We start from the raw sequence: 17,354 nt of genomic DNA on the forward strand, positions 1-17,354 counted from the left end.
GGTCAGTGAGCGGAGGAGGGGGCAGTGAGCGGAGGAGGGGGCAGTGAGCGTAGGAGGGGGTCAGTGAGCGGAGGAGGGGGCAGTGAGCGTAGGAGGGGGTCAGTGAGCGGAGGAGGGGGCAGTGAGCGGAGGAGGGGGCAGTGAGCGTAGGAGGGGGCAGTGAGCGGAGGAGGGGGCAGTGAGCGGAGGAAGGGCGCAGTGAGAAGAGGAGGGGCGCACTGAGCGGAGGCGGGGAGCAGTGAGCGGAGTACTTCAGGCTTCAGTCTCCTGGCAGGTTCCCCTTAAAGGAATTGTCTGCTTTTCTACCCATATTTTCAAATATCCTATTAGGCTTTTGCACTGAGGAGACCCCTTTTTGTTCAGGACCTGTTTATAATCCACAGCAGAGATTGGTCTCCTCACAGTCAGACGGAGCTGTGCAATGATTGATTTGTCTTCTGGTGGTGCCGCAAGCAAAATGAACACTATCTGCACAAATGACCGCGGATCACTGGAGGTTTCATCGGAGGGATACCTTGTGACCAGCTCAATTTCACAGGTCCATTATCACAAAAGTGGAAGCCGCCTCCGCTCCTCTCTCTCGGTCTCGTGCTGGTGGAGGATCCGTATGTTCATACATAAATGCATCTCTCGCCTTCAGTCTTCAGGGGTCTCGGGGAGATTCGGCTGGGTCGGGGCAGAACGTGTCCATTTGAGTCACAGCCACTTTCAGAAATCCATCTTCAGTCTGTCGATCAAATGATTGCAGTCCCCTCGTTACCCACCCGGCTGCCCTGACCTCCAAGCGCCAGGAAGGGGCACCATTGTGTGAGGTTTTAGAGCATTTGTGTCCCCGGCCTGGAGGAGAGGTGACTGGGGCCCCACTGACCACAGAGCACCAGGAAGGGGCACCATTGTGTGAGGCTTCACAGCATTTGTAGCCTCGTGTCGGAGGAGAGGTGACAGGGGCCCCACTGACCTGCGAGCACCAGGAAGGGGCACCATTGTGTGAGGTTTCACAGCATTTGTGGCCTCGTGTCAGAGGAGAGGCGACAGGGGCCCCACTGACCTCTGAGCACAAGAAACAGGGCGCCATTTTGTGAGACTTCAGAGCATTTCTGTCCCGGGCCCTGAGGAGAGGCGACAGGGGCCCCACTGACCTCCGGCAACAAGACACAGGCTGCCATTTTGTGAGACTTCAGAGCATTTCTGTCCCGGGCCCTGAGGAGAGGCGACAGGGGCCCCACTGACCTCCGGCAACAAGACACAGGCTGCCATTTAGTGAGAGTTCAGAGCATTTCTGTCCCGGGCCCTGAGAGGAGAGAGGGGCCCCACTGACCTCCAAGCACAAGAAACAGGGTGTCATTTTGTGAGACTTCAGAGCATTTCTGTCCCGGGCCCTGAGGAGAGGCGACAGGGGCCCCACTGACCTCCGGCAACAAGACACAGGGTGCCATTTAGTGAGAGTTCAGAGCATTTCTGTCCCGGGCGCTGAGAGGAGAGAGGGGCCCCAATGACCTCCAAGCACAAGGAACTGGGCGCCATTTTGTGAGGCTTCAGAGCATTTCGGGCCCCAGGCCAGAGGAGAGGCGACAGGGGCCCCACTGATCTCCGAGCACAAGGAATGGGGCACTATTCTGTGAGGGTTTATAGCATTTGTGGTCCTGGGCCGGAGGAGAAGCGACAGGGGCCCCACTGACCTCTCCTTTCTTCTGTGTAAGGCTACGTTCACATTTGCGTTTTGCGCCGCATGCGTCCTTTTTTTCATTGATTTTGGACGCAGCAAAAATGCAACTTGCTGCGTCCTCTGCGCCCGGACGCGTGCGCCGCAGTGACGCATGCGGCGCAAAACGCAAGTGCGACGCATGTCCATGCGCCCCCATGTTAAATATAGGGGCACATGACGCATGCGGCGACGCTGCGGCACATGACGCATGCGGCGACGCTGCGGCGCAGACCGCAAATGTGAACGTAGACTAATACATTCTTTTATGGGTTATTTTATCCTCTATGACTTATTACAGAGAGGACGACCAGGTATTATGTCCCATGGACAATGCCCTTTGGTTAATCTGGGACAGCTCATCCCCTCGGCACCGAACCCGGGGACAGTCCATCCCTCACCACTGGACATGGGGACAGCCCATCCCCTCAGCACTGGACCCGGGGCAGTCCATCTCCTCTGCACTGGACCTGGGGACAGTCCGTCCGTCAGCACCAGACTCGTGGACAGTCCATCCCTCAGCACCAGACTCGGGGACAGTCTATCCCCTCAGCTCTGCACCCGGGGACAGTCCATCTCCTCAGCACCAGACCTGGGGACAGTCCATCCCCTCAGCACCAGACCTGGGGACAGTCCATCCCCTCAGCACCAGACCAGGGGACAGTCCATCCCCTCAGCACCAGACTCGTGGACAGTCCATCCGTCAGCACCAGACTCGTGGACAGTCCATCCGTCAGCACCAGACTCGTGGACAGTCCATCCGTCAGCACCAGACTTGTGGACAGTCCATCCCCTCAGCACCAGACTCGGGGACAGTCCATCCCCTCAGCACTGGACATGGGGACAGTCCATCCGTCAGCACCAGACTCGGGGACAGTCCATCCCCTCAGCAGCAGACTCGGGGACAGTCCATCCCCTCAGCACTGGACATGGGGACAGTCCATCCGTCAGCACCAGACTCGTGGACAGTCCATCCGTCAGCACCAGACTCGTGGACAGTCCATCCGTCAGCACCAGACTCGTGGACAGTCCATCCGTCAGCACCAGACTCGTGGACAGTCCATCCGTCAGCACCAGACTCGTGGACAGTCCATCCGTCAGCACCAGACTCGTGGACAGTCCATCCCCTCAGCACCAGACTCGTGGACAGTCCATCCCCTCAGCACCAGACTCGGGGACAGTCCATCCCCTCAGCACTGGACATGGGGACAATCCATCCGTCAGCACCAGACTCGGGGACAGTCCATCCCCTCAGCACCAGACTCGGGGACAGTCCATCCCCTCAGCACTGGACATGGGGACAGTCCATCCGTCAGCACCAGACTCGTGGACAGTCCATCCGTCAGCACCAGACTCGTGGACAGTCCATCCGTCAGCACCAGACTCGTGGACAGTCCATCCGTCAGCACCAGACTCGTGGACAGTCCGCCCCTCACCACCTGTCCCAGGCACAATCCATCCTTCTTGCCCATTCCACTTAAGGACCTGAGAAGCGAGCGGCTTTCCCTGGAAGAAATTACCACAGCTCGATAACGTCACCTCTCCGGGGCCATGCTCTGTAAATAACATTTTAAAGCCCTGGTCATACGTAGTTTTGCTCTGACCTCCCCAAGGACGTAGTTTGTAAGGATGGGGGGAGGGGATGATTAACTGCAGCCTTCACTCAACTCACCTCCGTGTCCAGTCATATCAAACACACGGCAGACCTGGCGACATAAATGAAAACACATATTGTGTGTACGGCTGAGAAATGTTTACCGCTGCAATGACAAAAAGGGCAAGAGTAACTGGAAGAGGCTTATTGCTTTTGTTCCTAGGTTCCTTCCTTTCGGGGAATGTAATCACATCGGTGTACGTGCCCTCAGCGCGCCGCTTCCCTCCGAGGTGTGTGGAATCAGTGATGAGGCAGAGCCACGGGCAGCGGCACGAAACGGGGTACAACGCCAGCAACGAACCCAAAAAGCAAAGAGCGCATTGCTTAGGAAATAACAAAAAAGTCAGAGGCGGCACAATAACAAACCTTCACTGAAAGCCGAAAATCCCAATCCCCAGAAATACTAAAAGGGTCTGCAGTACTTAGACATGTATTGGCGACTGTCGGACTCTCCGCAGCGCTGCTGCTCAGTGTCACTGGAGACGGCGCAGCCCCCTCAAACAGCTCAGAATAAGACCCCTATGATCTGATATTGATTGCCTACACTATTAAAGTGTACCTGTTGTTTCAGGACAAGCTGTTGTGTGGAGTGTGGAGGTGAGGAACGACACTATGACTGAGCATTTCATGACATTTTTCAGTTTTTGCAGGTGCTCTCTAATTATTCTCTAAAATTATTGGTGTAGACTATACACAGCACACAAAGACACTAGGGCCTCCTGCTCTTCTGTTCCTATGCAGTACATGTTTAAAAGCAGCAGCCTGGTGACATTCTACAACAGTACTGAGCAGTGTAGCTGTGAATCCAGCTCTGGGGCGAGATAAGACTTGCTAAGAAAAAGCAGTATGCAGGACACTGTACAGTTGTACTGAGCAGTGTAGCTCTAAATTCAGCAATGGGATGGGATCAAGCTTACTAGAAAGCAGCAACAGCTGCCTGGAGGACATTGTACATCAGTACTGAGCAGTGTAGCTCTGAATCCAGCTCTGGGTGAAATAAGACTTTGTTAAGAAGAAGCAGTATGCAGGACACACTATTGCTGTACTGAGTAGTGAAGCTCTAAATTCAGCACTGGGATGGGATCACCTTTACTAGAAAGCAGCAACAGCAGAATGGAGGACATTATATTACACTGAGAAGTGGAGCTGTGAATTCAGCTCTGGAGTGAAAAACACTTCCTGGAGAGCAGCCCCTCATATCTGTACTCTGATCCAATTCTCAACCAAAATATGACCTACTAATAAGCTGCAGTATGGAGGACACTATAAAGCAGTACTGAGCATTGTAGCTCTAAACGCAGAACTGGAATATGGTAAAAATTTTGTAACAGCATCATGGAGGATATTAAACAGCAGCATGGAGCAGTGCAACTTTAAACTCAGCTCGGGGGTGAAATAAAACTTGCTAAGCAGCAGCATGGAGGACATCATAGAGCAGTACTGAGCAGTGTAGCTGTGAATTCAGCTCTGGAATGTGATACAATTTATTAACAGCAGCAGCATGGAGTGCAGATCTCAAGAAATTCGACAAGTGACAAGAACCAATACCCAAAGGGTCTTGTAGCAATCAGGTGGTCTTCCTTTGTGGTGAGCCCTCCACTGGAGAGATGTGATTGAAAATGACAAGTCGGTATGGACAACTTTCCTCTGCACCTCATTGAATAGAGATGGTCGTACAGTCTTCTTTTAATGATGGGGTGGCGTCAATTTGTGAGGACCGTACTGCTTTTAATACTTCGGCCATGAACGTACAAGAGAATGGTCCAACGGGTGCAGGAAAAGGTCCCCGGGCACACGCCATCACTCCTGACACCATTACAAAATCCAAATAAACGTATCTCCTCCGATTCCTTTGCATCATTATTCCATCTTAATGATAGTACTTATGTGTCACGGGTGGCGGAGGATTAATACGCTGGGGGGAAAGCAGTTGCTTTGATATTTGGCCGGTGACTACTCGCTATGATTAATGACGGTGACTGTTCCCAAACGCGCACGTGTCCAATATCGGGAGTCATCCTCCAACTCTGCTGCTCGTGAGCACCGACACCGCGCAGCTGCTGCCCCGTCACCACGCAGCTGCTGCCCCGTCACCGCGCTGCCTTCAGCTCCAGCCTCTGTTTTCCAGGAAGATCTTACAAGCTGTGTGGATGCACAATTACTGGAGTATGTGTATACATACGTATATATATATGTATGCATTTTGCAGCAAATTGGCGAGACATCTGCTGCAAACACTGCATGTGCCCTGTGGGTCTGCAGCAATCCCGCCGCATCTGGAATAAATCTTTCCAATCGAGTTGCACAAGTCAGAATGTGATGCCAAATCCACGTTAAATCCTGTCGAGTCCGGCGTTCAGGGCACGTCAACTGGGAATTTGTGACCCCGCTCGCAAAGCACCGGAGAGAAATCCATGAGGATTTCACTACGACTTGGCAGAAAGACGCCAATCTCACCGTAAAGCAAACCACCTGCTGCACCCAAGGTTCACGTGTTTCTCCCATGTCGTCGTGATCCAAGAAGCAGAGATAGAAGTTGCCGTTTGCCAGGACCTGACTATTTTACAAATGGGTGCTGCTGATCAGAAGTGGCGGGTGGGGAGCAACACCCATTGATAAAATGGTCAGGGATGGCAGCTCTCCATCATGGGTGACCTCTCAGCGTACAACTGGGGGGTTGTAGCTTCTGACTGGTTGGAACGCTGCTGACCATGGGGCCAAGTAATAGGGAATGGGTGGTCACGGCCGTCCATGTTGACTCCAATCTCTTGAACTTGACTCCTGAACATTCGCTTTGACTTTTACGATAATGGCATTTGTATAAACTCTTGCGTCGTCTCGCGTCCTCTAAATCCACATATCTGCGGGAAGGAGACGAGGACAGGACATGACTCCGCTCGCATCATCCTATTATTTCGCTCTAGAAGAAATCCTTATGTTTTTCCTCCCTTCACCCCCGATCCTTGCTAATATCTCTCAAGGTCAGGAAGCCCGGGCCGAGCGCTCGCCTTAATCTGATTAGCGACGCAGCCATCTCGCCGAATCCAATGTCAGCTCCTTTTGTCTCTAGAAAGTCGCTGCGGAGGCTCGAAATGATGAAATATCTGGTATACAGACACTTCCCCTCCACAAGGTGACACGTCGGATAAACCTCTCCATTTATTCTATCACAATGGGTTTACCAATGCCGGGGGCCAGGGGAGGACGAGCGAGAATCAGAGGGGGCAGCCATCCTCAAAATATGGTGACAAGTCCCAACACACAGGCCCAAAACTAAGCTCCACACATAAGGGGGCCAAAACACACAGGCCTGAAACCAAGGTGAAGATAAAAGGAGGTCAAAACACATAGAACTGAAACAAAGGTTCAGATATAAGGAAGTCCTAACACACAGGACCGAAACCGAGGTCCATATATAAGGAGGCCACAATACACAAGCCCGAAACCAATGTCCAGATATAAGAAGGCCAAAACACACAGGACCGAAACCAAGGTGAAGATAAATGGAGGTCAAAACACACAGGACCAAAACTAAGGTGGAGGTCACAACACACAGGCCTAAAACTAAGTCCAGATATAAGGAGGTGGTCACAAGGCACAGGACCCAAACCAAGGTCCAGATATAAGGGGGCCAAAACATACAGGACAGAAATCAAGGTTCAGATATGAGGAGGTCACAACACACTGGATTGAAACCAAGGTCAAGATATAACGAGGTCACAACACACAGTACCGAAACTAAAGGACAAGGTCACAACACACAGGCCCAAAATTAAGGTCCAGATATAAGGAGGTCACAACGTACAGGACTAAAACCAAGGTCCAGATATAAGGAAATCACACAACACTGGACCAAAGCCAAAGTCCAGGTATAAGGAGGTTACAAAACAGGACTGAAACCAAGGTCCAGATATAAGGAAGCCACAACTGACGCGTTTCGACACTGCGGTCTTAATCATGGTTGCTAGCCAAACCATGATTAAGACCGGAGTGTCGAAACGCATCGGTTGGTAGCGCTCTGGGATCTATATGTTGCCCGCATTATGCCTGTTTTTTTTAATTTTTTTCCATTAAAGACGAAGTTTTATATTTTCCTACGCTGGAGTAACTTTTTTTCTTCATTGTTTAGAACTTGCACGCCCAGGCAGCTCCGTGCGTGGAACTCATTCTTGGAAAAAGACTCTAAATGGCGAGCTGACTTCCCCCGTTTCTTATTCCTTCTTTATATATGATTTTCATATTTCCCACACCTGTTACTTGCCACAGGCGAGTCTGAAGGAGCATCACATGCTTCAAACTAAGTTGCTTACCCACAATTTTGCAAAGGTGCCAACAATTTTGTCAGGTCCATTTTTAAGATTGCGTGAAAAATTACCGTATGTCAAATTTGCCTAATTTTCCTCAATTTTTTTATGTTGTTCCAATACCCACAAAGGAAATAAACATGTGTATAACACAACATATATAAATGCAATAATTTTCTGGGAGAAATATTTCATTTTCTGGGACAATTTTTAAGGGTGTCAACACTCTTGGCGATGACTGCATAAGGAGGAGGTCACAACAAACAGGCACAAAACCAAGAAGGAATCACAACCCAGAACAGAATCCAAGGTCCAGATATACAAGAAGGAGGACACAATACACAGGCCTGAAACTAAGTAGAAGGTCACAATACACAGGATAATAAGAAAGTCACAACACACAGGCCAGATACAAGGAGGCAGCCACAACACAGTCAGGAAACTAAGGTCCCAATATAAGGATGAGGTTACAACATACATGATCAAAACCAAAAAGGACGTCACAACACACAGGACCTAAATCATGAAGGAGATCACACAACACAGGACCTAAATCATGGAGGAGATCACAAAACACATGCCCAAAAAAAGAGGTTACAACACACAGGCCCAACACAAGATCCAGATACAAAAAGGAGGCAACAAAACACAGACCCAAAACCAAGAAGGAGGCCACAACACAAAGGTTCAAAACAAAGGTAAAACAACAAGGAGGATGCCACAACACAGGTCCAAAAACCAGCTACAGATAAAAGGAGCAGGCCACAACACACAAGCCCGAAACCAAGGTCTAGATATAAGGAGGAGGCCACAACACAAAGGCCGGAAACCAAGGAGAAGGTCAAAGCACACAGGCCCAAAACCAAGGAGGAGGTCATAACACACAGGCTCAAAACCAAGATCCAACAACAAGGAGGATGCCACAACACAGGCCCAAAAACAATCTCCAGATAAAAAGAGGTGGCACAACACAAAAGCCCGAAACCAAGGAGAAGGTCAAAGCACACAGGCCCAAAACCAAAGAGGAGGTCGTAATACACAGGTTCAAAATCAAGGTCCAGATACAAGGAGGAGGCCAAAACACAAAGGCCCGAAACCAAGAAGAAGGTCAAAACACACAGGCCCAAAACCAAGGAGGAGGTCACACAATACACAGGCTCAAAATCAATGTCCAGATACAAGGAGGAGGCCACAATACAAATGCCCGAAACAAAGGTCCAGATATAAGGAGGAAGCCACAACACAAAGGCCCGAAACCAAGAAGAAGGTCAAAACACACAGGCCCAAAACCAAGGAGGAGGTCACACAATACACAGGCTCAAAATCAAGGTCCAGATACAAGGAGGAGGCCACAATACAAATGCCCGAAACAAAGGTCCAGATACAAGGAGGAGGCCACAACACAGGTCCGAAAACCAGATCCAGATAAAAGGAGCAGGCCACAGCACACAAGCCCAAAACCAAGGTCTAGATATAAGGAGGAGGCTACAACACAAAGACTGGAAACCAAGGAGAACGTCAAAACCCACAGGTCCAAAACCAAGGAGGAGGTCATAACACAGGATCAAAACCAAGATCCAACAACAAGGAGAATGCCACAACACAGGCCCAAAAACAAGCTCCAGAAAAAAGGAGTGGTCACAACACAAAGGCCCGAAACCAAGGAGAAGGTCAAAACACACAGGTCCAAAACCAAAGAGGAGGTCATAACACACAGGCTCAAAATCAAGGTCCAGATACAAGGAGGAGGCCACAACACACAAGCCCAAAACAAAGGTCCAGATATAAGGAGGAGGGCACAAAACAAAGGCCCGAAACCAAGAAGAAGGTCAAAGCACACAGGCCCAAAACCAAGGAGGAGGTCACAACACACAGGCTCAAAATCAAGGTCTAGATACAAGGAGGAGGCCACAACACACAAGCCCGAAACAAAGGTCCAGATATAAGGAAGAGGCCACAACACAAAGGCCGGAAACCCAGGAGAAAGTCAAAGCACACAGTCCCAAAACCAAGGAGGAGGGGTCAAAACTCACAGGTCCGAAACCAAAGAGTAGGTCAGAGCACACAGGTAAAAAACCAAGGAGGAGGTCACAACACACAGGCTCAAAATCAAGGCCCAGGCATAAGGATCTCCAATTCTGTGAACACAGAACGTTATAACAATCCCGGTTATTTGGCTCCTCTAACAAGATGCTAGCTCCGGATTGCCGACTATTTTAATGAGACAAGTATCGGCTTTTATAAACTTGTGGGCCATCACGTGATAAACTAGCAGAACTCTCATTTGTTTGGATGGATGATGCAGACAATAAAATCATCCTTTTCAACAGCACCTTGCCCCGCTTAACTTCTCTGGAAGTACAATACAAAGAACACCCGCATTCTCTGACAGCAAACAGAGATCTCGCACTTTTTTCCCATGCACACAGTAGATTTATTTAGATTAAAACATATTTCAGCTTCAATTTCTCACTATTATTAGAAAAAAAAAAAAAACGACTTCTTGTAGGGAAAATAAAAAATAAATCTTGTAATTACATTGGAAAAAAGAAATCTCACAGCTGAAGGCTTGTTACAATGTGCCGGTGTGCGGACACATCAGCACGAAGCGCTCTCCTTTTTCTGATTGATAGATCTCACCTGCATGATACATTGTAACAGGCTGGAGACTGAAGATTGCCGCCACGGGAAGCAACGGTAACAAAGCATCAGCTGTGACAAGTAATTGCGCAGTAAGGCATTTAGGGGGTGTAGAAGTGAATAAAACAATTCCAAACACTCCCAGAGATATTGCACTGAATACAGTAAGGAGCGATAATGTGGTTTTATATCGGTGCCGCAGAGCAATGACCGGCAGAGACGGCAGCGCTGAGCTCCATCTTCGCTGCTGATCTCCCAGGTACACATTACATTAGGCCTGCCAGACTCAGCATGAATCAGGAGGCTCAGGATGAATAATGGTATAAGGACAGCTAACACAGGCTGCCTCCAGGACACGGAAAAAACAAATGGAAATAGAAAGAAAGATTCATGACATGGAACAACTCGGTGCTCGTCAGCCGCTTGCTCTTCCACAGGACGCCGACTTCAGCTTACACTGAGGGGATGATATTATAGAAGAGAACATTTACTTTAGAGGTGACAACGCAGTAAATGTCAGCGTCCATCCTCTGTACACACAGATCAGCCGCGGCTCAGATCCGAGAGCCAACGGGGAGCAGCACAACAGTACAAGACGAGGAAAGGAAGAGGAAGACTCTGCTAAATATCAGCTCCACCAGCAAGGTATAGGAGGAAAAGACCCGAAAAGGAAAACTGCCAGAACGCAAAAGTGAGGAGAAACAACGGATCCAACAGAAAAACCCAAACGAGTCACACATCTACTAAAGAATCTACTGCCCCTATGTACAAGAATATAACTACTATAATACTGCCCCCTATGTTCAAGAATATAACTACTATAATACTCCCCCTATGTACAAGAATATAACTACTATAATACTGTCCCCTATGTACAAAAATATAACTACTATAATACTGCCCCTATGTACAAGAATATACCTACTATAATACTGCCCCTATGTACAAGGATAAAACTACTATAACACTGCCCCTATGTACAAGAATATAACTACTATAATACTGCTCCTATGTGCAAGAATATAACTACTATAATACTGCCCCTATGTACAAGAATATAACTACTATAATACTGCCCCTATGTACAAGAATATAACTACTATAATAGTGCTCCTATGTACAAGAATATAACTACTATAATACTGCTCCTATGTACAAGAATATAACTACTATAATACTGCCCCTATGTGCAAGAATATAACTACTAGAATACTGCTCCTATGTACAAGAATATAACTACTATAATGCCTCCCCCTATGTACAACAATATAACTACTATAATACTGCCCGTATGTACGAGAATATAACTACTATAATACTGCTCCTATGTACAAGAATATAACTACTATAATACTGCTCCTATGTACAAGAATATAACTACTATAATACTGCTCCTATGTGAGACTATAACTACTATAATACTGCCCCTATGTACAACAATATAACTACTATAATACTGCCCCCTATGTACAAGAATATAACTACTATAATACTGCTTCCTATGTACAAGAATATAACTACTATAATACTGCTCCTATGTACAACAATATAACTACTATAATACTGCCCCTATGTACAAGAATATAACTACTATAATACTGCCCCTATGTACAAGAATATAACTACTATAATACTGCTCCTATCTACAAGAATATAACTACTATAATACTGCCCTTATGTACAGGAATATAACTACTATAATACTGCCCCTATGTACAAGAATATAACTACTATAATACTGCCCCTATGTACAAGAATATAACTACTATAATACTGCTCCTATGTGCAAGAATATAACTACTATAATACTGCTCCTATGTACAAGAATATAACTACTATAATACTGCTCCTATGCACAAGAATATAACTACTATAATACTGCCCCCTATGTACAAGAATATAACTACTATAATACTGCTCCTATGTACAAGAATATAACTACTATAATACTGCTCCTATGTACAAGAATATAACTACTATAATACTGCCCCTATGTACAAGAATATAACTACTATAATACTGCCCCTATGTACAAGAATATAACTACTATAATACTGCTCCTATGTACAAGAATATAACTACTATAATACTGCTCCTATGTACAAGAATATAACTACTATACTACTGCCCCTATGTACAAGAATATAACTACTATAATACTGCTCCTATGTACAAGAATATAACTACAATACTGCTCCTATGTACAAGAATATAACTACAATACTGCTCCTATGTACAAGAATATAACTACTATAATACTGCTCCTAGCTACAAGAATATAACTACTATAATACTGCTCCTATGTACAAGAATATAACTACCATAATACTGCCTCTATGTACTAAATTATAACTACTATAATACTGCCCCTATGTACAAGAATATAACTACCATAATACTGCCTCTATGTACTAAAATATAACTACTATAATACTGCCCCTATGTACAAGAATATAACTACTATAATACTGCTCCTGTGTACAAGAATATAACTACTATAATACTGCTCCTGTGTACAAGAATATAACTACTATAATACTGCCCCTATGTACAAGAATATAACTACTATAATACTGCTCCTATATACAAGAATATAACTACTATAATACTGCCCCTATGTACAAGAATATAACTACTATAATACTGCTCCTATGTACAAGAATATAACTACTATAATACTGTCCCTATGTACAAGAATATAACTACTATAATACTGCCCCTTTATACAAGAATATATCTACTGTAATACTGCCCCTATGTGCAAGAATATAATTACTATAATACTGCTCCTAGGTACAATAATATAACTACTATAATACTGCTCCTATGTACAAGAATATAACTACTATAATACTGCCCCCCATGTACAAGAATATAACTACTATAATACTGCCCCCTATGTACAAGAATATAACTACTATAATACTGCCCCTATGTACAAGAATATAACTACTATAATACTGCTCCTATGTACAATATAACTACTATAATACTGCCCCTTTATACAAGAATATATCTACTGTAATACTGCCCCTATGTGCAAGAATATAACTACTATAATACTGCTCCTATGTACAAGAATATAACTACTATAATACTGCTCCTATGTACAAGAATATAACTACTATAATACTGCTCCTATGTACAATATAACTACTATAATACTGCCCCTTTATACAAGAATATATCTACTGTAATACTGCCCCTATGTGCAAGAATATAACTACTATAATACTGCTCCTATGTACAAGAATATAACTACTATAATACTGTTCCTATGTACAAGAATATAACTACTATAATACTGCTCCTATGTACAAGAATATAACTACTATAATACTGCTCCTATGTACAAGAATGTAACTACTATAATACTGCTCCTATGTACAAGAATATAACTACTATAATACTGCCCCTATGTACAAGAATGTAACTACTATAATACTGCTCCTATGTACAAGAATATAACTACTATAATACTGCCCCTATATACAAGAATATAACTACTATAATACTGCTCCTATGTACAAGAATATAACTACTATAATACTGCCACTATGTACAAGAATATAACTACTATAATACTGCCCCTATGTACAAGAATATAACTACTAAAATACTGCCAATATGTACAGGAATATAACTACTATAATACTGCTCCTATGTACAAGAATATAACTACTATAATACTGCTCCTGTTGTGAATTTGGATTCTGGGCTCCCCCGGTGGCTACTGGTGGAATTGAACTGGTGTCTTCATCTTCTCTGTTCACCTGTTCCCATCAAGATGTGGGAGTCGCTATATAACCTTGCTGCTCTGTTAGTTGCTTGCCGGTCAACAATGTTATCAGAAGCCTCTCTGTGCTTGTTCCTGCTCCTAGACAACTACTAGATAAGTTGGACTCTTGTCCATGTTTGTTTTTGCATTTTTGTTCCAGTTCACAGCTGTAGTTTCGTTACTGTGTCTGGAAAGCTCTTGTGAACAGGAATTGCCACTCTGGTGTTATGAGTTAATGCCAGAGTTTTAAAGTAATTTCTGGATGGTGTTTTGATAGGGTTTTCAGCTGACCATGAAAGTGTCCTTTCTGTCTTCTGCTATGTAGTAAGTGGACCTCAAATTTGCTAAACCTATTTTCATACTACGTTTGTTATTTCATCTTAATTCACCGCCAATACATGTGGGGGGCCTCTGTCTCCTTTCGGGGTATTTCTCTAGAGGTGAGCTAGGACTAATATTTTCCTCTGCTAGCATTATTTAGTCCTCCGGCTGGTGCTGGGCATCTAGAATCAACGTAGGCATGCTACCCGGCCACTGCTAGTTGTGCGTTAGGTTTAGTTCATGGTCAGCTCAGTTCCCATCTTCCAAGAGCTAGTTCCTATATATGCTGATGCTATGTTCTCTTGCCATTGAGAACATGACATGCTCCTATGTACAAGAATATAACTACTATAATACTGCTCCTATGTACAAGAATATAACTACTATAATACTGCTCCTATGTACAAGAATATAACTACTATAATACTGCCCCTATATACAAGAATATAACTACTATAATACTGCCACTATGTACAAGAATATAACTACTATAATACTGCTCCTATGTACAAGAATATAACTACTATACTACTGCCCCTATGTACAAGAATATAACTACTATAATACTGCTCCTATGTACAAGAATATAACTACTATACTACTGCCCCTATGTACAAGAATATAACTACTATAATACTGCCCCCTATGTACAAGAATGTAACTACTATAATACTGCCCCTATGTACAAGAATATAACTACTATAATACTGCTCCTATGTACAAGAATATAACTACTATAATACTGCTCCTATGTACAAGAATATAACTACTATAATACTGCCCCTATGTACAAGAATATAACTACTATAATACTGCTCCTATGTACAAGAATATAACTACTATAATACTGCTCCTATGTACAAGAATATAACTACTATAATACTGCCCCTATGTACAAGAATATAACTACCATAATACTGCCACTATGTACAAGAATATAACTACTATAATACTGCCACTATGTACAAGAATATAACTACTATAATACTGCCCCTATATACAGGAATATAACTACTATAATACTGCCACTATGTACAAGAATATAACTACTATAATACTGCCACTATGTACAAGAATATAACTACTATAATACTGCCCCTATATACAGGAATATAACTACTATAATACTGCCACTATGTACAAGAATATAACTACTATAATACTGCTCCTACGTACAAGAATATAGCTATTATAATACTGCCCCATGTACAAGAATATAACTACTATAATACTGCTCCCTATGTACAAGAATATAACTACTATAATACTGCTCCTATGTACAAGAATATAACTACTATAATACTGCCCCTATGTACAAGAATATAACTACTATAATACTGCTCCTATGTACAAGAATATAACTACTATAATATTGCTGCTATGTACAAGAATATAACTACTATAATACAAGAACATTAACAGGACAGAGTCTTGATGTGACCGGTGAGGTTATCGGGTCGTACAGTGGCGCTCGGCAGTCCCTCTGGCGGTTGTCATCCCCGTGTGTTTCGTGCAGGGAGTCTGGTCGTCCTGCAGTTTATTATATGATTACACCGTGTTACTTACTTGCTTCGGTCTTTTCTGGCCGCTGTCGATTAACGACTTGGATTTATCCGCTATTTTCTGTGGGTTGGAAAGAACAGAGAGAAAGGCGTCAGCTCCTGAACACATTCCATGACTCTTTCATTACATGATGGGGCTGAGCGCTGGCTGCAGGGTTCACAGTATATAAGTATCCAGCATTATTTAAATGGCAGCAATAATTATTTAGGGGAGAGAATAAAATATTTCAGGATTTTATTTCTCTTTTAATATTTCTCACTGCCTTCCAGTCACATCCATCTCTTGTGCTACAGGGCATTGCTGTCCTGGTAAACACAAATGCAGATTAAAGGATGAAAAACCAACACTATTTCTATGCAAATTAATCATTTAAATGCGTTATTTTCCTTTTTTTTGCAGCAAATTGCAGTGAGATTAAGGTTAACTACTTAAACTGTTTTTTAAACTGTTCGCAAATAAAGTGAAAAGGTTATATTATATATATACTGTACAGAGCAAAAGTTTGGACACCTTCTCATTTAAAGATTTTTCTGTATTTTCATGACTATGAAAATTGTACATTCACACTGAAGGCATAAAAACCATGAATTAACACATGTGGAATTATATACTTAACAAAAAAGTGTGAAACAACTGAAATTATGTCTTATATTCTAGGTTCTTCAAAGTAGCCACCTTTTGCTTTGATGACTGCTTTGCACACTCTTGGCATTCTCTTGAAAGGGACGAGACGCAGGGAGACGAGACGCAGGGGGACGAGACGCAGGGGGAAGAGACGCAGGGGGACGAGACGCAGGGGGACGAGACGCAGGGGGACGAGACGCAGGGGGACGAGACGCAGGGGGACGAGACGCAGGGGGACGAGACGCAGGGGGACGAGACGCAGGGGGACGAGACGCAGGGGGACGAGACGCAGGGGGACGAGACGCAGGGGGACGAGACGCAGGGGGACGAGACGCAGGGGGACGAGACGCAGGGGGACGAGACGCAGGGGGACGAGACGCAGGGGGACGAGACGCAGGGGGACGAGACGCAGGGGGACGAGACGCAGGGGGACGAGACGCAGAGGGACGAGACGCAGGGGGACGAGACGCAGGGGGACGAGACGCAGGGGGACGAGACGCAGGGGGACGAGACGCAGGGGGACGAGACGCAGGGGGACGAGACGCAGGGGGACGAGACGCAGGGGGACGAGACGCAGGGGGACGAGACGCAGGGGGACGAGACGCAGGGGGACGAGACGCAGGGGGACGAGACGCAGGGGGACAAGACGCAGGGGGACGAGACGCAGGGGGACGAGACGCAGGGGGACGAGACGCAGGGGGACGAGACGCAGGGGGACGAGACGCAGAGGGACGAGACGCAGAGGGACGAGACGCAGGGGGACGAGAC

At 45.3% G+C, this 17,354-nt stretch overlaps 1 protein-coding gene across 7 annotated transcripts in view; it reads right to left on the reverse strand.

Annotated features, from left to right (window-relative positions):
* TSNARE1 (t-SNARE domain containing 1) overlaps positions 1–17,354 on the reverse strand; it is a 248,681-nt gene that overhangs the window by 123,118 nt on the left and 108,209 nt on the right. For all 7 annotated transcript variants that reach the window (XM_077271329.1, XM_077271328.1, XM_077271326.1 and 4 more), the window contains one exon: positions 15,966–16,022. In XM_077271329.1, the coding sequence (XP_077127444.1) occupies positions 15,966–16,022 (57 nt within the window). The remainder of the gene's footprint in view (positions 1–15,965; positions 16,023–17,354) is intronic.

The sequence above is a fragment of the Ranitomeya variabilis genome, chromosome 6, assembly GCF_051348905.1.
Source record: "Ranitomeya variabilis isolate aRanVar5 chromosome 6, aRanVar5.hap1, whole genome shotgun sequence".
In the NCBI taxonomy this organism is placed as follows: Eukaryota; Metazoa; Chordata; class Amphibia; order Anura; family Dendrobatidae; genus Ranitomeya; species Ranitomeya variabilis.